At 46.3% G+C, this 22,909-nt stretch overlaps 1 protein-coding gene across 4 annotated transcripts in view; it reads left to right on the forward strand.

Annotated features, from left to right (window-relative positions):
* Positions 1–17,284, forward strand: part of LOC136699809 (MBT domain-containing protein 1-like) — a 41,121-nt gene extending 23,837 nt beyond the window's left edge. The window contains exons 8-17 of one of the 4 annotated variants that reach the window (XM_066674812.1): positions 75–163; positions 2,352–2,586; positions 5,233–5,288; positions 6,744–6,857; positions 6,979–7,126; positions 8,216–8,298; positions 8,565–8,799; positions 9,914–9,985; positions 11,312–11,488; positions 12,975–17,284. In XM_066674812.1, coding sequence (XP_066530909.1) covers positions 75–163; positions 2,352–2,586; positions 5,233–5,288; positions 6,744–6,857; positions 6,979–7,126; positions 8,216–8,298; positions 8,565–8,799; positions 9,914–9,985; positions 11,312–11,488; positions 12,975–13,075 — 1,310 coding nt within the window. In that variant the 3' untranslated portion in view covers positions 13,076–17,284. The remainder of the gene's footprint in view (positions 1–74; positions 164–2,351; positions 2,587–5,232; positions 5,289–6,743; positions 6,858–6,978; positions 7,127–8,215; positions 8,299–8,564; positions 8,800–9,913; positions 9,986–11,311; positions 11,489–12,974) is intronic. The other 3 variants (XM_066674814.1, XM_066674815.1, XM_066674816.1) reach the window with 3 other exon arrangements.
* The last annotated feature ends 5,625 nt before the right edge of the window (positions 17,285–22,909 follow it).

Below are 22,909 nucleotides of genomic sequence, written 5' to 3' on the forward strand. Positions count from 1 at the left end.
CTCCAACTTTACACACTGCTCCCACTGCTTCCGGAGGATGATGGGTTTATTTCCTTGTTTTCCTGTTCTTCCAGCGATCCAACACAAAGTGACGAACTGGAAGGCATTCCTGGTGAAGCGCCTGACCGGAGCCAAGACCCTGCCACCTGACTTCTCCACAAAGGTCAGGGCCTCGTGAGCATTTCACCTCTTAACCCTACCCCTCCGTGTCGCCTAGGTGTGAGTGTCTTTATTCTGTTGGGAAAGAGGAGTAGGGCTGAGGTGCAGCAGTGTGTGTGAGTAAGAAGTGACTGTATCTTTTAAGGTGGAGCGGTGTGTGTGAGTAAGAAGCGACTGTATCTTTTAAGGTGGAGCGGTGTGTGTGTCAGTAAGAAGCGACTGTATCTTTTAAGGTGGAGCGGTGTGTGTGAGTAAGAAGTGACTGTATCTTTTAAGGTGGAGCGGTGTGTGTGAGTAAGAAGCGATTGTATCTTTTAAGGTGGAGCGGTGTGTGTGAGTAAGAAGCGACTATCTTTTAAGGTGGAGCGGTGTGTGTGAGTAAGAAGCGACTATCTTTTAAGGTGGAGCGGTGTGTGTGAGTAAGAAGCGACTATCTTTTAAGATGGAGCGGTGTGTGTGAGTAAGAAGCGACTGTATCTTTTAAGGTGGAGTGGTGTGTGTGAGTAAGAAGCGACTGTATCTTTTAAGGTGGAGCGGTGTGTGTGAGTAAGAAGCGACTGTATCTTTTAATGTGGAGCGGTGTGTGTGAGTAAGAAGCGACTATCTTTTAAGGTGGAGCGGTGTGTGTGAGTAAGAAGCGACTATCTTTTAATGTGGAGCGGTGTGTGTGAGTAAGAAGCGACTATCTTTTAAGGTGGAGCGGTGTGTGTGAGTAAGAAGCGACTGTATCTTTTAAGGTGGAGCGGTGTGTGTGAGTAAGAAGCGACTGTATCTTTTAAGGTGGAGCGGTGTGTGTGAGTAAGAAGCGACTGTATCTTTTAATGTGGAGCGGTGTGTGTGAGTAAGAAGCGACTATCTTTTAAGGTGGAGCGGTGTGTGTGAGTAAGAAGCGACTGTATCTTTTAAGGTGGAGCGGTGTGTGTGAGTGAGAAGCGACTGTATCTTTTAATGTGGAGCGGTGTGTGTGAGTAAGAAGCGACTATCTTTTAAGATGGAGCGGTGTGTGTGAGTAAGAAGCGACTGTATCTTTTAAGGTGGAGCGGTGTGTGTGAGTAAGAAGCGACTATCTTTTAAGATGGAGCGGTGTGTGTGAGTAAGAAGCGACTGTATCTTTTAAGGTGGAGCGGTGTGTGTGAGTAAGAAGCGACTATCTTTTAAGATGGAGCGGTGTGTGTGAGTAAGAAGCGACTGTATCTTTTAAGGTGGAGCGGTGTGTGTGAGTAAGAAGCGACTGTATCTTTTAAGGTGGAGCGGTGTGTGTGAGTAAGAAGCGACTGTATCTTGTTGGTGGCTGAAGTGTAAATTGTCTGTAAGTGTTTAACACACTCAGTTTTATACAAAGTTTCATGTTCTATTGACTTTGGCAATCTCAGCATTTAAGGTGGAATTGGAAGTTTTGAACAAAAAGACACAGAAATATCAGCTGAATTCAGCTTCATATCACAAAAGTGTGAGAAGAGGGAGATAGTAAATGAGTGTGGAACTCTTTAGAAAGGCACAATGCCCTAAATTCCACTATGATAAAAAAGGTCGATATCACTGCAGACTGGCAGCAGAGTGCCACTGAAGTCCTGCTCTGTTTTGTGTTCTGATGACCTACCAGGGTGTTGAAGGGTCGTCTCGTGTCGTAGGGGGAGATTTAACCACTGCGCCCTTTAACTCAGTTCCAAGGGGAGAGAGGACACTTACAAACAAGGGAGATTCACCCTTAGTGTCCAGCAACAGTTGGTACAGTCCAGTGTAATGATTGGGTACACTGCTCAAAACTGCCTTCATTGTGTTTCTAGAGACCAGTAGAGACCTGTGTCTGTTTTTCTGAGTTTAACCTCGTCTTTGCGCTCTCGCGGGTCCAATGCTGTGATTGGACAGATTCAGATGAGGGGGCGGGGCCATTCTAAAGACTTTGCACTTGATATTAGCACACAGAAAACTGACTGAGGGGGGGGGGTCTTGTTTCACAGTGTGTAGGTTGGTTGGCTCCAGATTCACACTTTATTGTGAACATGCACGGATCAAGGAACCTTTCACAATATATCACCTTTAATGTTAACAAATAAATGTATTAATAAGACTAGCCTGTACCAGTAAGAGTCCTTGAGGAAGACTCCTAACTCTACACTGGTCCACATCCCCGAGTCCTGAGAATGGAAATGTCCACTGTGTCCTATTCATTCTTCTGTGTGTCCACTCAGGTGCAGGAGAGTATGCAGTTCCCCTTTAAGAGGCTGATGCGGGTGGAGGTGGTGGACAAGGCTCACCTGTGCCGGACACGGGTGGCCCTGGTCCAGCAGGTGATCGGGGGTCGGCTCAGACTTGTTTACGAGGAGAGTTCGGATGGATCTGACGATTTCTGGTGCCACATGTACAGCCCCCTCATCCACAACATCGGCTGGTCACGGAGCATTGGGCATCGCTTCAAACGCTCTGGTAAGAAACACTGAGAACTCACTGAGAAATACGATGGGAAACACACTTAGAACACACAGAAACATTCTTCATCCACAACATCGGCTGGTCACAGAGCATTGGGCATCGCTTCAAACACTCCGGTGAGAAACACTGAGAACGCACTGAGAAATATGATGGGAAACACACTTAGAACACACAGAAACACTCTTCATCCACATCATCGGCTGGTCACAGGGCATTGGGCATCGCTTCAAACACTTCGGTGAGAAACACTGAGACTCACTGAGAAATACGATGGGAAACACACTTAGAACACACAGAAACATTCTTCATCCACAACATCGGCTGGTCACAGAGCATTGGGCATCGCTTCAAACACTCCGGTGAGAAACACTGAGAACGCACTGAGAAATATGATGGGAAACACACTTAGAACACACAGAAACACTCTTCATCCACATCATCGGCTGGTCACAGGGCATTGGGCATCGCTTCAAACACTTCGGTGAGAAACACTGAGACTCACTGAGAAATACGATGGGAAACACACTTAGAACACACAGAAACATTCTTCATCCACAACATCGGCTGGTCACAGAGCATTGGGCATTGCTTCAAACACTCCGGTGAGAAACACTGAGAACGCACTGAGAAATATGATGGGAAACACACTTAGAACACACAGAAACACTCTTCATCCACATCATCGGCTGGTCACAGGGCATTGGGCATCGCTTCAAACACTTCGGTGAGAAACACTGAGACTCACTGAGAAATACGATGGGAAACACACTTAGAACACACAGAAACATTCTTCATCCACAACATCGGCTGGTCACAGAGCATTGGGCATTGCTTCAAACACTCCGGTGAGAAACACTGAGACTCACTGAGAAATACGATGGGAAACACACTTAGAACACACAGAAACATTCTTCATCCACAACATCGGCTGGTCACAGAGCATCGGGCATCGCTTCAAACACTCCGGTGAGAAACACTGAGAACTCACTGAGAAATACGATGGGAAACACACTTAGAACACACAGAAACATTCTTCCTCCACAACATCGGCTGGTCACAAAGCATTGGGCATTGCTTCAAACATTCCGGTGAGAAACACTGAGAAATACGATGGGAAACACACTTAGAACACACCGAAACACTCTTCATCCACAAAATCGGCTGGTCACGGAGCATTGGGCATTGCTTCAAACACTGCAGTGAGAAGTACTGAGAACTTACTGAGAAATATAATGGGAAACACACTTAGAACACACAGAAACACTCTTCATCCACATCATCGGCTGGTCACAGAGCATTGGGCATCGCTTTAAACACTGCAGTGAGAAGTACTGAGAACTTACTGAGAAATATGATGGGAAACACACTTAGAACACACAGAAACACTCTTCATCCACATCATCGGTTGGTCACAGAGCATTGGGCATCGCTTCAAACACTCCGGTGAGAAACACTGAGAACTCACTGAGAAATATGATGGGAAACATACTTAGAACACACAGAAACATTCTTCATCCACAACATCGGCTGGTCACAGAGCATTGGACATCTCTTCAAACACTCTGGTGAGAAACACTGAGAACTCACTGAGAAATACAATGGGAAACACACTTAGAACACACAGAAACATTCTTCATCCACAACATCGGCTGGTCACAGAGCATCGGACATCACTTCAAACACTCCGGTGAGAAACACTGAGAACTCACTGAGAAATACGATGGGAAACACACTTAGAACACACAGAAACACTCTTCATCCACATCATCGGCTGGTCACAGAGCATTGGGCATCGCTTTAAACACTCCAGTGAGAAACACTGAGAACTCACTGAGAAATACAATGGGAAACACACTTAGAACACACAGAATCTTTTTTCATCCACAACATCGGCTGGTCACAGAGCATTGGGCATAGCTTCAAACACTCCGGTGAGAAACACTGAGAACTCACTGAGAAATACTTTGGGAAACACACTTAGAACACACAGAAACACTCTTCATCCACAACATCGGCTGGTCACAGAGCATCGGACATCACTTCAAACACTCCGGTGAGAAACACTGAGACTCACTGAGAAATACGATGGGAAACACACTTAGAACACACAGAAACACTGTTCATCCACAACATCGGCTGGTCACAGAGCATCGGACATCACTTCAAACACTCCGGTGAGAAACACTGAGACTCACTGAGAAATACGATGGGAAACACACTTAGAACACACAGAAACACTCTTCATCCACAACATCGGCTGGTCACAGAGCATCGGACATGACTTCAAACACTCCGGTGAGAAACACTGAGACTCACTGAGAAATACGATGGGAAACACACTTAGAACACACAGAAACACTCTTCATCCACAACATCGGCTGGTCACAGAGCATTGGACATCACTTCAAACACTGCGGTGAGAAACACTGAATAAAACACATGGAAACATACTGTGATTACACTATGAAATACACTTTATACTGTTATAAATTGGTTTGTGGAAAAAAAAATCTGTGATAGTGTCTGTGGGTAAGTGGACATAAAGAAGCTCCAGAAAGAGCTCAGAGCCTCAAATAAAGTGTAATGGCAGAGTAGAGCTGGATGGGTGACAGTTAGTTGATATGTGTGGTGCTGTTACAGATGTGACCAAGAAGCTGGAGGGTCAGGTGGACGCACCGGGGCAGCTGTTTATGAAGGTAAAACACTGCAGACACTCAAGACAGTTTGACATACAAACGTATTTCTCCAAAAAAATTAACACAACTAACACACAGCTGAGTTACAGGGTGAAGCAGTTAAAATCTACCCCTACGACACGGTACGACCCTTCAACACCCTGATACTTCATCAGAACACAAATAAAACAGCAGCGCTTCATTCCCAGGCGACTAGCGGCGCTCTGTAGCAGCTCTGCACCAGTCTGCAGTGATATCAGAGGAGCTGCTGGACTTTAGTTACATTTAGAGCCTCATTCTCCTTCAGAAGACTTCCACAATCAGAGATTACCCCCCTCTCCTCGCTCTTCTGTGACATGGAGCTCAGCTCAGATTCTCATCCTGCAGAGTTCTGTTCACACTTAAATGCTGCAGTATTCTCGGATGCCTGAATGTAACCATTTAAGGTGGACCTGTAAATTAACAGCTAACGAGCTGCTGCTCGTGCTGCTTTCTGCTCGTTCTGAAGTAAAGGCCATAATCAACTAAAACTACATTAAACTCAGAGAATACACTGGGGCTCATAGAGTTTAAAGAGAAAATGCTGACACCTGTGGGTTTCTTTGGGCGCAGCGTCTCGCTGGAGATTCACAAGGCATCATAACCCTCCGCTTGGAGGTGACTCAAAGACTGCGATTGTAAAACCTTTTTAATACTCCTTATGGATGGTAAGTGCCACTGCGTCCCCTCTCCCCCCAAACAATATAAATAAATAAATTAATTAATTAATTAATTAATTAATTAATAAATAAAAGAACAAGAAAAAAATATCATCAGAATGATCCTTGAAACTATATTTCATATAGGTCTCGCCAAATATTTGGATTTTGGATTTTTTTGCGCTAGGCTCTTCTTCAACACTACTTTCAACTGATTGACGAGGCCCTTTTCAAATTTCAGACTTGCCCATGGAATCTAGCAATGTGGCGCTGTTCTAAGGATAGCATCACTGATACAGAGCTCATTAATTAGCTGGTAATTCAGAGCAGTGTTAGCATGTAGCATGTAGCATCACTGATACAGAGCTCATTAATGAGCTAGTGAGTCAGAGCAGTGTTAGCGTGTAGCATGTAGCATCACTAATACAGAGCTCATTAATGAGATGGTGATTCAGAGCAGTGTTAGCTTGTAGCATGTAGCATCAGTGATACAGAGCTCATTAATTAGCTGATGATTCAGAGCAGTGTTAGCGTGTAGCATGTAGCATCAGTGATACAGAGCTCATTAAAGAGCCGATGATTCAGAGCAGTGTTAGCGTGTAGCATGTAGTATTACTGATACAGAGCTCATTAATGAGCTGGTGAATCAGAGCAGTGCTAGCATGTAGCATCACTGATACAGAGCTGGTGATACAGAGCTGGTGATTCAGAGCGGTGTTAGCGTATAGTATGTAGCATTACTGATACGGAACGTAGATGTTTTGGTGTTAATTCGAAGTCTGTGCAGGTGAAGGATGTAGATCCGAGCGGAGAGTGGTTTAAAGATGGGATGAAGCTGGAAGCTATTGACCCTCTCAATCTGTCGGCCATCTGCGTCGCCACTGTCAGGAAGGTAGGAGATCTACAACCTGGACAATATTAAAACTAACCTTACAACTCATACGTTATTTATATTCACCTCCAGCTCGTACTTCATTTCCAGTTCCGTATATGTATCTGTATCACGTTCTCAGGTTCTGGCGGATGGATACCTGATGATCGGGATTGATGGTTCTGAGGCAGCGGACGGTTCAGACTGGTTCTGTTACCACGGCCACTCTCCCTCCATCTTTCCCGCTGGTTTCTGTGAAATCAACAGCATCGAGCTCACTCCTCCTCGCGGTACACAGAACTCAGAACCTAACACACACTGCAGGAGATTAGGAACCAGAACCATTAACCCATACCATATCTGACCTTATCTTATAGTGCTTTTCTGCTGCATGTCGCCTAATCTACTGGTCTCTAATGAACTCTACTGGATTCTACTGTCCTCTACTGTACTCTGCTGGTCGTCACTGGTCTCTATTGGACTCTACTGGACTCTATTGGGCTCATTGGACTACTCGGCTCGCTCTGAACCACGAGAGAACATCCACTAAACAAGAACCCTCTTCCAGAACCAGGACCTGATTCACCTGGGGGAGGAGGAGAACAGACCAGTAGAGTCCAGTAGAGTAGGGACCCTGCAGTGGAAACACTGTTGTTAATTTATCAGCCCATACATTACATTACATACAGTACACACACACAGCCCTCTATAACGTTGGTTATCATCACGGTGTGCCACAGAGTGGTGTATAATACGTGGTGTTAGAAATTCGGCATTGAAGAGTCAGGAGACTGGAGTTCGGCGTTGACTGGAGTTTATTTACACATACACAGGACCATGTCTGAGTACAGCTGGATGATCTCAGTCTATCTCAGGATGATCTGAAGTTTGGAAACTGGAGGTTCAGAGGTGGAGGTTTCCTTCACGTGCATGCAGAAAACCACGGGCACAGCTTGGTCATCAGTTTGTCACCAGTTCAGTCTGATCCCAATCCAGTCTGTGACTGTTGCCAGTCTAGTCTGTCCCAGAACATGTAAGACAGAGGAAGGGGGGAAAAGGTGAGAGAAAGTGGAAATCAGGGGAGGGATAGGAGGAAGAATAGGGGTGAGAGGAGGGGTAGGTGTGATGAGGGTGATGGTCAAGGAAATAAGAAACATGATGAGACATGAAACTATGATAGTTTCTCTCAGTGGGTTTAGAGGGGAATGATGAGTGTCTTGATGGTGGTCTAGAAAACCTTTGTAGTCTTTAGACACTGCAGTGGAAGTTTAATTTCACTACATTAGCCGTGTTTACTGACCGTCCTTGTCCCTTCAGGACACTCTCTCCTCTGGTGTCAGTGAGGTCACAGCTGCATAACGTCTCTCCTCCGTGTCCAGGTTACACCAAGCTCCCGTTACGATGGTTCGACTACCTCAGGGACACCAGCTCCGTGGCAGCTCCAGTTAAACTCTTTAACAAGGTTAGACCGGGTCTTCAGACTAAACCCACTGTCCACTCTGTGTCCTCCTCCTGTCCTCACTGCTGTCTCTCTGTGGTGGGGGGACGCAGGCTTTTGTCTTGTTTTTTTTTCGTACAGATTTTTAAATTACTTCCTGCAGTAGTGGGCGGGGCTAACTCTAGTGTATGTAACATCAAATCTCAGAACCAATCAGAGATAGTGGTGTTTTACGTCCCTCCCATTCGATAAAGCCCCTCCTTTCTCCTGGTTATCCCTGGTCTCCTCAGGAGGTCCCGAACCACGGCTTCGTTCCGGGGATGAAGCTGGAGGCGGTGGATCTGATGGAGCCGAGGCTGGTGTGTGTCGCCACGGTAACGAGGATCGTCCACCGGCTGCTGAGGATACACTTCGACGGCTGGGAGGAGGAGTACGATCAGTGGGTGGACTGTGAGTCGCCCGATCTGTACCCAGTCGGGTGGTGTCAGCTGACGGGGTACCAGCTCCAGCCCCCCGCCATGCAGGGTGAGAGAGGGGGCGGCACTCTGACTACAATTATAGCATAACACACTATCCCCTGTCTCAGCTCCACTGTCCCCTCACTGTCCCCTCTCTCAGCTCCACTGTCCTCTCTCTCAGCTCCACTGTCCCCTCACTGTCCCCTCTCTCAGCTCCACTGTTCCCTCACTGTCTCTGTCTCACTGTCCCCTCTCTCAGCTCCACTGTCCCCTCACTGTCCCCTCTCTCAGCTCCACTGTCCCCTCACTGTCCCCTCTCTCAGCTCCACTGTCCCCTCACTGTCCCCTCTCTCTGCTCCACTGTCCTCTCTCTCAGCTCCACTGTCCCCTCACTGTCCCCTCTCTCAGCTCCACTGTTCCCTCACTGTCTCTGTCTCACTGTCCCCTCTCTCAGCTCCACTGTCCCCTCACTGTCCCCTCTCTCAGCTCCACTGTCCCCTCACTGTCTCTGTCTCACTGTCCCCTCACTGTCCCCTCTCTCAGCTCCACTGTCCCCTCACTGTCTCTGTCTCACTGTCCCCTCTCTCAGCTCCACTGTCCCCTCACTGTCCCCTCTCTCAGCTCCACTGTCCCCTCACTGTCCCCTCTCTCAGCTCCACTGTCCCCTCACTGTCCCCTCTCTCAGCTCCACTGTCCACTCCGGTTTGTCTGTAGTTCTACACTTACAGGCTATAGTCCATCTGTCGCTCTGCATACTTTACTCACCCCCCTCTCCCCCTGTTTCTCAGGACCCCCACAGAGCAGGTGTGGTGTGGTGGTGGATCATTGTCAGCGCTGCAGTGACACTGACGTGGTGGTGGTGTGTTAGTGTGTGTTGTGCTGGTGTAGAGTGGATCAGACACAGCAGTGCTGCTGGAGTTTTTAACCCCTCAGTGTCACTGTTGGACTGAGAACAGTCCACCGACCAAAAACACCCAGCTGACAGCGTCCTGTAGACAGTGTCCTGTGGAGAGCGTGGTGAAGGTGGTGAGGTGGAGAGTGTCCTGCAGGTGGTTTTATTGTTTTGGCGGTTGTGTGTAGATGGACAGGTGTAAGCTGTAGGAGTGACAGGGGAGGGTCAGTGTAGCGGCTGCAGGGAGGAGGAGCTGTAACACTCTGTTCCTCTGTCTCTCTTTCTTCAGCTTCACGAGATCATCCTTCAGCAGCAAACAGACAGAGGAAGAAATCCCAGCAGTACAGAGGGCAGAAGAAAAGTAGGTCATCTCTCTCTCTCTCTCTCTCTCTCTCTCTCTCTCTCTCTCTCTCATTTTCTCTGTCTCTCTCTCTCCCCCCTCTCTCCTCTCTCTCTCTGTCTCTCTCGTTTTCTCTCTCCTCTCTCTCTCTCTCTCTCTCTCTCTCTCTCTCTCTCTCTCTCATTTTCTCTGTCTCTCTCTCTCTCCCCCCTCTCTCCTCTCTCTCTCTCTCTCTCTCTCTCTCATTTTCTCTCTCTGTCTCTCTCTCTCTCTATCTCTCTCTCTCGTTTTCTCTCTCCTCTCTCCTCTCTCTCTCTCTCATTTTCTCTGTCTCTCTCTCTCCCCCCTCTCTCCTCTCTCTCTCATTTTCTCTCTCTGTCTCTCTCTCTCTCTCTCGTTTTCTCTCTCCTCTCTCTCTCTCTGTCTCTGTCTCTCATTTTCTCTGTCTCTCTCTCTCTCCCCCCTCTCTCCTCTCTCTCTCTCATTTTCTCTCTCTGTCTCTCTCTCTCTCTCTCTCTCTCATTTTCTCTCTCTGTCTCTCTCTCTCTATCTCTCTCTCTCTCTCTCTCTCTCTCATTTTCTCTGTCTCTCTCTCTCTCCCCCCTCTCTCCTCTCTCTCTCTCTCTCTGTCTCTCTCTCTCTCCCCCCTCTCTCCTCTCTCTCTCTCATTTTCTCTCTCTGTCTCTCTCTCTCTCTCTCTCTCTCTCTCTCATTTTCTCTCTCTGTCTCTCTCTCTCTATCTCTCTCACTCTCTCTCTCTCTCATTTTCTCTCCTCTCTCTCTCTCCCCCCTCTCTCCTCTCTCTCTCTCTCTCTCTCTCTCTCTGTCTCTCTCTCTTGTTTTCTCTCTCCGTCACTCTCTCACTCTCTCTCTCTCTCAACATTAAAGAGAGTGAAACACAGTGCTGATGTAATTGATGTAGGTAAAGTGTGAATGTGAGAGTTCCTCTGTGATGTAAACGTTTGAAAGCTGTGTTCAGACTGAGAAGTGAATGTAGTGTGTTCTGTAAATGAAGACTTTAAAGTGCTGTAAGTTAAATGTGAACAGATGTAAATGGAATGAGTGAATAACCTCACGCTGTAGTGGATAAACAAACCTGTGAAAACATTGTGAAACATGTGAAACATTAACAAGCTCTGATGTGATTGGCTGATACAAAAATGATGGACAGCTCATTCTAGTCTGCGATTGGCCAGTGCAAAATGTGATTGGCGGCCAAGGTTTTTCAGTGGCTGATGCAGAAAAAGCTTGACAGGCTCCTCCCCCTGACCCCGCCCCCTGTGTGTCTCGGGTCTGCAGCATCCCCATTGATCCAAACACAAACTAAAGCTCCCTGTGCTTTTCCAGAAAGAAAAATTCCTATCGGGAAGCGTCCGGTGGGAGGGTCCGGAATTCCTCAGAGGAATGTCTGTGGAGATGAGAACATGACTCCGCCCCATTACCCATCAGCCCCTTCTCCATCATCAGTTGCCACCATCGCTCCCCTGGACTCGGCCGAGAGAGACCCCTCCAAACACACAGCAGGTGACCACTCTCCTCCAGAATTTAAAGAAACAGATTGACCACAGATTGACCAAATATTGACAACAGACTGATTAAAAATATTGACCACAGACTGAAAACAGACTGATGCCAGGCTGACCAGTGTCCACAGATTGATCACAGATTGACAACAGACTGACCACAGATTGACCACAGACTGACCACAGATTGACCACAGACTGACCACATACTGACAACAGATTGACCAGATTGACAACAGAATGATCACAGATTGACCACAGACTGACCACAGATTGACAACAGACTGACTAAAGATTGACCACAGATTGACAACAGACTTACTAAAGATTGACCACAGACTGATGCCAGACTGACCAGTGTCCAGACTGGCCACAGATTGACAACAGACTGACCACAGATTGACAACAGACTTACAACAGACTGACCACAGATTGACCACAGACTGACAACAGATTGACCAGATTGACAACAGATTGACCGCAGACTGACCACAGATTGACAACAGACTGACTAAAGATTGACCACAGATTGACAACAGACTGACCACAGATTGACAACAGACTTACTAAAGATTGACCACAGACTGATGCCAGACTGACCAGTGTCCAGACTGGCCACAGATTGATAACAGACTGACCACAGATTGACAACAGACTTACAACAGACTGACCACAGATTGACCACAGACTGACGACAGATTGACAACAGACTGATGCCAGACTGACCATTGTCCACAGACTGACAACAAATTTACCCCAGACTGACCAGTTTGACAACAGGCTGACAAAAGACTGACCACAGATTGACCACAGACTGACAACAAATTGACAACAGACTGACCACAAACAGACCACAGGTTGACAACAGACTGACCACAGATTTACAACAGACTGACCACAAACAGACCACAGACTGACCACAAACAGACCACAGATTGACAACTGACTGACCACAGATTGACAACAGACTGACCGCAGATTTACAACAGACTGACCACAGATTGACAACAGACTGACCACATATTGACCACAGACTGACATCAAATTGGCAACAGACTGACCACAAACAGACCACAGATTGACAACAGACTGACTACAGATTTAAAACAGACTGACCACAAACAGACCACAGATTGACAACAGACTGACTACAGATTTAAAACAGACTGACCACAAACAGACCACAGACTGACCACAAACAGACCAAAGATTGACAACTGACTGACCACAGATTGACAAACGACTACCACAGACTGACAACAGCTTGGTCACAGATTGACCACAGACTGGAAACAGACTGACCAAAGATTGACAAAACACTGACCACAGGGGTGACGAGACTGTCCACAGACTGACCAGTGTCCTCAGACTGACCACAGGGTGACAAGAGACCGATCCCAGACTGACCAGAGTGACCACAATCTCTCTCACTTTCTCTCTCTCTCTCTCTCTCTCTCTCTCTCTCTCTCTCTCCCCCTCTCTCTCAGTAGTATCTGTTCTGCAGGTTAAAGATGAAAGTGTCAAAGGTGAAGAGTGTAACTTCAGACAGAGCTCATCAGCTCCGGACTTCATTAAACAGGAACAGTGAGAACTTTAAAGAACCTCAGCAGAACACACACACACACACACACACACACACACACACACATAGAGCCCTCAGTGTGTGATGAGTCTGTCTCCTGCTGTGCTCTCTCTGATCTCGCTGTGTGTTTCTCTTCACTGTTTTATTGTAACCGGTTCACGCCGTTCGTCCTCAGACTCCTGCAGCGTTCCCCTCCACCGCAGGAACACACTCCTCTCCTGGGAACACTGCTGTGAGGATCTGATGGCACAGAGCCTCCTCATTATCATCAGTGACACATCCAGTTCTGTTATTGCAGTTCCAGTCAGACACCTGCAGAAAGGATTCTGGGTAATAAATGACTGTAAGCTATACTCAGATAACCACGTCCTACGCTAGGGCCCTGAGTCCTCTCCGGACTTCCCTCAGTGCCCTGTGTGTACTTTTTAATCAGTGTTTTCATTAGGACTTGGATTTGTACTTTTAATCCGTATTTTTAATGAGTGCTTTAGTCAGTACTTAATAATCTCTTCTTTTTACTGAGTACATTTTGAACAGAACTGTCATCAGCACTTTTTCACTAGAACCTTTTATTCATTTTGTTTGGTTCAGTTTTTTTATCAGTACGTTTTTCTTTGGTGTTTTCTTTATCACTCTGTAATCTACAGAAGCCCAGAAGGGTACGATGAAATTAAAAAAAAAATGTAAGGTATGTTCCAGAGATTAAGTGTCACATTATTGATATTTTCTGTATAAAACACCAAAACAGCTCCAACTGTACAACTTTAGTCATCATTAAACATTAAAAAGTAATGTATTTAATTCTTTATTTTTAAATTGTGATGTGAGCCAGAAGAGTAAGAGTTAATATTTTTTTAATGACCCACATGTAAAGTGTGTTAACGTTCTCTGGTCTCTGCCGTCTCGGTCTGTGGGGTCAGTGTTCCCCTTCGGCTCATCACACTAGGAAAAATAAATTGAGGGTGAAAGCCTATCTTTACGTTCATTGATGGCTGAAACTGTTGGTGTTAAAAAGGCAGAAAAAGTAATGTGAGCTTAGTCTCATGAACGACACGTTGAACTTTTTTTTCACCTTAACCTTTCAGGGCTTCCGTAGTAATCAGTGAATGTTTATTTCAGTTCTTATTACTCAGTATTATGTGTTTAAAGCAGGTGTGAAGCAGGTAACCGAGCGTCAGCTGAGCCAGGTGTGTGTTTATCATAAGCTTGAACATCTGTAACACCTTTAGCATCTGGAGGAAGCAGACAGTTGTTGAGATGTTTGTTATTATTTACGGGTAAAAGAGCGATGCTCCTCTGGTCTTCTTCAGAGGGAAGATCTTCACTGTAGCTTCAGAGAGTTTCAGTTTTTATTTCAGACGTTCCTGATCCTGAGGAGAAATCCAGTCCAGTTTTTAGTTATTGAATGTGAAAGAAAAGGCAGTTAGAGTAATAAACTCTCTTAAATCTGACACTCCACATTCAGAGTACCAGGGACTCCTCTGGCCAGGGACACATTTAATCTCCAACCTGGAGGAGCAGGGAGGCCTTGCCCTGAAGCGAGGGACTCTTCACACTGTGCCGAACCCGTCCCTAGAGACCACCAAGTGGTGTGTGAACCAGGCCCGATCGGCACTTAGCTAAAGGGCGTGGCCACCCGGGGTTCCTCGGGCCGCGAGGTGTCCCTCGCTTAAGGGCAAGGCCTCCCAGTTCCTCCAGGTTGGAGTTTAAAGTCTGTCTCTGGCCAGCGGCAGCAGATTTATCACTAAAACAAGTAGAATTTCTACAGAAAGTTTGAATAAAGGTCTCGTAATGTGAAATGATAAATATAGTGACTGGATTTAAGAAGACTTCCTTCGTTAAGAGGGATGTTTATGTGGTGTTGCAGTGTTAATATCAGTGAATGTGTGTAAAGTTGTGTTTGTGTTCAGCGTCCAGGAAGAATCCCTTCAGTTTACAGTTAAATCAGAAATTTGAACTCATAAATATAAATATTAAAATACAGAATTCAATATAAAAGTCCTCAGAAAGAGGTTCACTTTACTGCAGCTGACGGTTTAAACTGTAACCAGGGAACAATGAATTTATAGAATTACCCTATCTCTGAATTATCTCTGAGGTTATAAACATTTATAACATGTCTGTGTTCCAGGAGACGATTATAAATCCTGAAGTATATTTATAAACCATAAAGCTTTATGCAAATCCAGCTCCAGTAATAAACCCCTCCTCTTTAATACACACCTCCGTATTCTAATATTGATCTGCAGATTTATATCAGATACATTTACACAAAGAGTTTATTTCAGAGATAAATTTATACGCTAGTGTAAACATGCACAGAGCTGAGCAAAAGTCAACAGACCTCACCTTCATTTTACCTCCAGTTAAAGCAGACTTTATGTGCACAATATGGAAATAAAACAGTTCATATCTTATTATTCCAGGTGGTTGCTAATAAGTTGCTTTGGTGTAATTGTATCTAAGTGGTTGTCAAGTTTTCTAGGTAGTTGCCATGGTATCCCTGGTCGTTGTTAGGGTGTTGCTACACTAGTTAGGGTGTTTCTGGTGGTTGTGAAGCTGTTAATAGTTTGATGCTGTGATATCCCTGGGAGTTGCTAGGTTGTTGCTATGGTGTCCTATATGGTTGCTATGGTAACACTAGGCTGTTTCTTTAAGGTTGAGCTCTGGGTTGATCTGTCCATTGATCAGAGAAACACCTTCTAACAGCTTCTGCTCGGGTGGTTCTTCTCTCCGGCTCCACGTTCTTTCAGACCCTGGGCCCCACCGTTCATCCGTGTTCCCTGTTGTTTTCCTACCTCTGTTCCGTCCTGAGCAGGGTCTCCCGGAGGACGGGAGGTTTGAACTTAGAGGGTGGTCTCTGACTTTTGCTCAGTCGGGTGTGAACACAGCGCTGGTGTCTACGTCAGAGCGGTGGGCTCGGGACCCTCAGGAAAGTCAGTCTCCGTGTGAACGTGAGCTCGAGGCTCAGACCCAATGTGTTCAGACATGTAGCGAAAAAAACATAGGTGAGCGTTTAACTATGTGTGTGTGTGTGTGTGTGTGTGTGTGTGAATATTTACTGCGTTTTCAGTGCGTTTGTTCCTGTTACTTGTTTGCCCGTTAATGTGCTCCGTTTATTACATTAATATTGTTAATATAGTATATTACAGCAGAGAATAATAATAATAATAATAATAGATTACAATACATTTTTATAGTAACATTTAACTGTAATTCAGAGTTCACACACTCTCCGCTCTGTGGTCATTGTACAGCGACTGTGTGTCGTATTAAAGTCACAGTCTCGTTGTCTTCAACAGAAAAGAACCTAAGACTGAAGCGTGTGGAGAGTGAAGAGTTTATTGGGCGCTGCGTTGGTTCTGAGCTCCATCAGGAAAAAGCTGCAGAAGACTGTGATGGGTTTGTTCTGTTCTTGGGGACAGTACTGTGTCCTAAAGTCCGTGTGAGTGTGGGTTTAGACCAGTTACAGATGGAGGCAGAGTCAGAGTCGGGAACGGAGCGCAGTGACACTGTGTTTATAGGTGTTTTCTGTTGAATAAAATGAGAATGTGGTTTTAATACGACACACAGTCGCTGTACCATCACTGAAGAGTGTGAGGAGAGCAGAGGGCGTCTGAATATTGGATTACAATTATACACAGAAACACTGTAAACTTATTTTAAACCTAATAATACACCTATTATTATTATTATTATTATTATTATTATTGTTATTGTTATTGTTATTGAGCTAAAGCAGCAATAAATTCTTAGAACCAACAGCTAAATCTCCCCCTGACGTTTTATTATCTGCGTTAAAGGTGAAATCCACTGAATTTATTACAGTCCTCCCATAATTCAGTGCGTGAGCTGTAAACACAGTGAAGGAGGGAGGTTAATGGTAGAGAAAATGTCTTTCCAGTGAGTGATGAATGGAACCAGGATTCTCCTCTCATCTAAAGAGTGATGATGATGATGATAGAGGACAGTGTCCCTCACAGCATCCTGTACGTCCCTCTCCTCCAGGACTGGGTTTAAAACCCGGCCCCTTCTCCCAACTACAGTCCAACACCAGCCCTGTGTCCCCCACCGTCTACTGTCCTCACTTTCTGTGAGGGGCTTTTAGAGGAGGACATCTGGGTCCATTCACCTCCACTGTCCACTGTCCCCCACCGTCTACTGTCCCCCACCGTCTACTGTCCCCCACTGTCTACTGTCCCCCACCGTCTACTGTCCCCCACTGTCTACTGTCCTCACTTTCTGTGAGGGGCTTTTAGAGGAGGACATCTGGGTCCATTCACCTCCACTGTCTACTGTCCCCCACTGTCTACTGTCCCCCACCGTCTACTGTCCCCCACCGTCTACTGTCCTCCACCGTCTACTGTCCCCCACTGTCTACTGTCCCCCACTGTCTACTGTCCCCCACCATCTACTGTCCCCCACTGTCTACTGTCCCCCACCGTCTACTGTCCCCCACTGTCTACTGTCCCCCACTGTCTACTGTCCCCCACTTTCTACTGTCCCCCACTTTCTACTGTCCCCCACCGTCTACTGTCCCCCACTGTCTACTGTCCCCCACCGTCTACTGTCCCCCACTTTCTACTGTCCCCCACCGTCTACTGTCCCCCACCGTCTACTGTCCTCCACCGTCTACTGTCCCCCACTGTCTACTGTCCCCCACCGTCTACTGTCCCCCACCGTCTACTTTCCCCCACCGTCTACTGTCCCCCACTGTCTACTGTCCCCCACTGTCTACTGTCCCCCACCGTCTACTGTCCCCCACTGTCTACTGTCCCCCACCGTCTACTGTCCCCCACTGTCTACTGTCCTCACTTTCTGTGAGGGGCTTTTAGAGGAGGACGTCTGGTTCCATTCATTCTGAGTCCCTCTGTAAGACTGTCCATCACTGTGTTTACGTCCAGGCAGTGGATGATGGAGAGAGTTTAGAGACCCAGGAGACCCCAGGAGACCCGAACCCTTACCCCCTCGGTGTGTGTAGCGCTCCTGTGAACTGAGTGGTGTTTTGTGCTGAATGTGAACTCTCTGTACTCTTCTCTGATTTACGGCTAAATCCTTTGCTGTGCTTTTGTTTCTAATTGTGCTTCAGAGACCAAACGATGGAGGAACACTGTAAATGTAGCTATGGCTCGACTGTTTTCAGACCTGTGATCTGGTTTTAAAGAGCAGATCTAGAGGTTAAAGTGATGGTTTGGCTGAGGACGTCCCTCGCGTCCCTCCTTCTGTTTTCCTGACTGTTGCTGAGACGTGCTTGGTGTCTGACGTTGGTTGCTGTCACGTCGCACGTGACCAAAACAGCATCCAGATGCTCCGCCCACACTCAGGGCCCTGTTAGACAATGGGGCACGGACACAGGGGCTGGAGCAGGGTGAGGATCATTCTTGTTTGGGGTCAGTAACAGAACACTGACTGCCCAGGAAACACCACGAGGGTCCGAGTTATAAATACGTTTAGCTGTGTTTATAGTGCATTATGGATATACTGTAGTGTGTAATTAATGTGTTAATGGATCCTCAGAAAGGTCAGACCCCAGCCACGTCTCGAGTGGGTGTCTACGTCTGGACAGAGAGGGGAACTCGACTCCTACTCCACTGTCACTTTAACAGAATGGATTTTGTCCACTGCTTGGTAACTTCTCTACTGGACTCTACTGGACTCTACGCTCTGATTGGTCCCTGGTCAGTTTTCCACTCCCACAGCTCCCCCCTGAAATGTATCTGGTGTCGTCTCTAACCCCGTCTCTAAGGGGAACAGTGGTCTTTGGAAAGCACAACAACGGCGGTGGTAACGTTAAGCGGTGTTTACTCATGGTGTATCGGCGTGTTGTTGTTGTTTGGGACTGAACACAGCTCCGTCATCAGTTCAGACAGATCAGTAGAGTTTGTTCCTTCCTTGTTGCAGCGTCCAGCTCTCGCTGGATTCTTTCGTCGGCCACCGATCCGAGGAGCGTTTGAACCTCTTCAAAAGACCACGGCGTCATTTTACGAGCTGCCGTCGTGAGTCGGATAAAAACAAACGTGATCTCTGCTGCAGCTGGAGATTTTACAGATGGAGAGTTGGTGCTGGTCGTCTGCGTTGCGTGGCGTAGAGTGACGACTCTCTCTGGACGATCAGCGCTCTGCAAGGTTTACACGCCACGGTTTAGTCCCTACTCGACTCGCTCTGAACCACGAGAGAACAGCCACTAAACAAGAACCCGCTTCCAGAACCAGGACCAGATCTTGGTAACAACAAAGAGAAGTAGAGTCCAGTAGAGTAGGGACCCTGCGGTGGAAAAGCTCCATTAAAGAAGACTGGACCCTACACTGTTCTCACTGTGTTCCCTCTGCTCCACCTCCACACTGTGTTTATGAGGACACAGACGTGTGTGTGTGTGAAAGACCCTCTCTGTCCTGTTCACGCTGGTGGACTCATGAGCTGGGTGTGTGGATTGAATCCTGATTAGAAGGTAACCATAGGTATTCACACAGAGCTCTGGAGCTCTGGGAGTAAACCTGGTTTAAACAAGTCTGTGGTGTGTTTACACCTGTGATTGTATGTGAATAACCTCAGTCCAGATTTAATCCTGATACTCAGCACACATCAGACCACAGGGTGTGAACGGGCCACTGTTTCCTGGTGCTATATTTCTCTGAAGAAGTGATAAATCTTGTAAAAACAGAAAAAACGCCCTAAAAAACTGTGATGAAGGAGTGAAGACAAATCTTCTTTCTGTTCTCGTCGTTGAAGTGTTTTGTACCAATAATTTAAAGCAGCCCATCGTTTCCTCTGCATGGCACTTACAGAGTTTTTACACGTTCAGTGCTCAGATGTTTTTATTTTCTTGGCTTTTTCATGATTTCTGTGCTGTTTATGAAGTTTATCAGATGTGTATAAAACTATAAATATATGTATTTGGAAAGAGAAATAGTTGAAGTTTTTTTTTTAAATAAAATTTACATTTTTCTGTTTACCTCTCGTCTCTGTACATCACTCTGTATTACATCAAACACCCCCCTCTACTGACACACACTGGCCACTTTATCAGAAACACCCCCCTCTACTGACACACACTGGCCACTTTATCAGAAACACCCCCCTCTACTGACACACACTGGCCACTTTATCAGAAACACCCCCCTCTACTGACACACACTGGCCACTTTATCAGAAACACCCCCCCTCTACTGACACACACTGGCCACTTTATCAGAAACACCCCCCTCTACTGACACACACTGGCCACTTTATCAGAAACACCCCCCTCTACTGACACACACTGGCCACTTTATCAGAAACACCCCCCCTCTACTGACACACACTGGCCACTTTATCAGAAACACCCCCCCTCTACTGACACTCACTGGCCACTTTATCAGAAACACCCCCCCTCTACTGACACACACTGGCCACTTTATCAGAAACACCCTCCTCTACTGACACACACTAGCCACTTTATCAGAAACACCCCCCTCTACTGACACACACTGGACACTTTATCAGAAACACCGCCCTCTACTGACACTCACTGGCCACTTTATCAGAAACACCCCCCTCTACTGACACACACTGGACACTTTATCAGAAACACCGCCCTCTACTGACACACACTGGCCACTTTATCAGAAACACCCCCCTCTACTGACACTCACTGGCCACTTTATCAGAAACACCCCCCTCTACTGACACTCACTGGCCACTTTATCAGAAACACCCTCCTCTACTGACACACACTGGCCACTTTATCAGAAACACCCCCCCTATACTGACACTCACTGGCCACTTTATCAGAAACACCCCCTCCTCTGCTGACACTCACTAGCCACTTTATCAGAAACACCCCCCTCTACTGACACTCACTGGCCACTTTATCAGAAACACCCCCCTCCACTGACACTCACTGGCCACTTTATCAGAAACACCCCCCTCTACTGACACTCACTGGCCACTTTATCAGAAACACCCCCCTCTACTGACACACACTGGACACTTTATCAGAAACACCCCCCCTCTACTGACACACACTGGCCACTTTATCAGAAACACCCCCCCTCTACTGACACTCACTGGCCACTTTATCAGAAACACCCCCCTCTACTGACTCTCACTGGCCACTTTATCAGAAACACCCCCCTCTACTGACACTCACTGGCCACTTTATCAGGTGGCACATGTTTGTGTGTGTGTGTTTGTGTTTAGGTGTTTTTGGAGGTCTGTGTGTGTTGTTTTGGTGTTTGCTGTTTTTACCGGGTCTGTGTATGTGTGTGTGTGTTTGTGTTTAGGTGTTTTTGGGGGGTTGTGTGTGTTGTTTTTGTGTTTGTGGGTTTGTCGGGTCTGTGTATGTGTGTGTGTGTCTGTGTTTAGGTGTTTTTGGGGGTCTGTGTGTGTTGTATTGGTGTTTGCGGTTTTTTTCGGGTCTGTGTATGTGTGTGTGTGTTTGTGTTTAGGTGTTTTTGGGGGTCTGTGTGTGTTGTTTTGGTGTTTGCGGTTTTTACGGGTCTGTGTATGTGTGTGTGTGTCTGTGTTTAGGTGTTTTTGGGGGTCTGTGTGTGTTGTTTTGGTGTTTGCTGTTTTTACCGGGTCTGTGTATGTGTGTGTGTGTTTGTGTTTAGGTGTTTTTGGGGGTCTGTGTGTGTTTTTTTTGTGTTTGTGGTTTTTTCGGGTCTGTGTATGTGTGTGTGTGTCTGTGTTTAGGTGTTTTTGGGGGTCTGTGTGTGTTGTTTTTGTGTTTACGGTTTTTTCAGGTCTGTGTATGTGTGTGTGTGTGTGTCTGTGTTTAGGTGTTTTTGGGGGTCTGTGTGTGTTGTTTTGGTGTTTGCGGTTTTTACCGGGTCTGTGTATGTGTGTGTGTGTTTGTGTTTAGGTGTTTTTGGGGGTCTGTGTGTGTTGTTTTTGTGTTTGCGGGTTTTTTGGGTCTGTGTATGTGCGTGTGTGTCTGTGTTTAGGTGTTTTTGAGGGTCTGTGTGTGTTGTTTTTGTGTTTGTGGGTTTTTCAGGTCTGTGTATGTGTGTGTGTGTGTTTGTGTTTAGGTGTTTTTGGGGGTCTGTGTGTGTTGTTTTGGTGTTTGCTGTTTTTACCGGGTCTGTGTATGTGTGTGTGTGTCTGTGTTTAGGTGATTTTGGGGGTCTGTGTGTGTTGTTTTTGTGTTTGTGGGTTCTTCAGGTCTGTGTATGTGTGTGTGTGTCTGTGTTTAGGTGTTTTTGGGGGTCTGTGTGTGTTGTTTTTGTGTTTGCGTTTTTTTCGGGTCTGTGTATGTGTGTGTGTGTTTGTGTTTAGGTGTTTTTGGGGGTCTGTGTGTTGTTTTTGTGTTTGTGGTTTTTTTCGGGTCTGTGTATGTGTGTGTGTGTTTAGGTGTTTTGGGGGGTCTGTGTGTGTTGTTTTTGTGTTTGTTTTTTTTTCGGGTCTGTGTATGTGTGTGTGTGTCTGTGTTTAGGTGTTTTTGGGGGTCTGTGTGTGTTTTTTTTTGTGTTTGTGTTTTTTTCGGGTCTGTGTATGTGTGTGTGTGTCTGTGTTTAGGTGTTTTTGGGGGTCTGTGTGTTGTTTTTGTGTTTGTGTTTTTTCGAGTCTGTGTATGTGTGTGTGTGTCTGTGTTTAGGTGTTTTTGGGGGTCTGTGTGTTGTTTTTGTGTTTGTGTTTTTTCGGGTCTGTGTATGTGTGTGTGTTTCTGTGTTTAGGTGTTTTTGGGGGTCTGTGTGTTGTTTTTGTGTTTGTGTTTTTTCGGGTCTGTGTATGTGTGTGTGTGTCTGTGTTTAGGTGTTTTTGGGGGTCTGTGTGTGTTGTTTTTGTGTTTGCGGTTTTTTCCGGGTGTGTGTGTTTGTGTTTAGGTGTCTTTGGGGGTCTGTGTGTGTTGTTTTTGTATTT

The sequence above is a fragment of the Hoplias malabaricus genome, chromosome 6 (genome assembly GCF_029633855.1).
Source record: "Hoplias malabaricus isolate fHopMal1 chromosome 6, fHopMal1.hap1, whole genome shotgun sequence".
Lineage (NCBI taxonomy): Eukaryota > Metazoa > Chordata > Actinopteri > Characiformes > Erythrinidae > Hoplias > Hoplias malabaricus.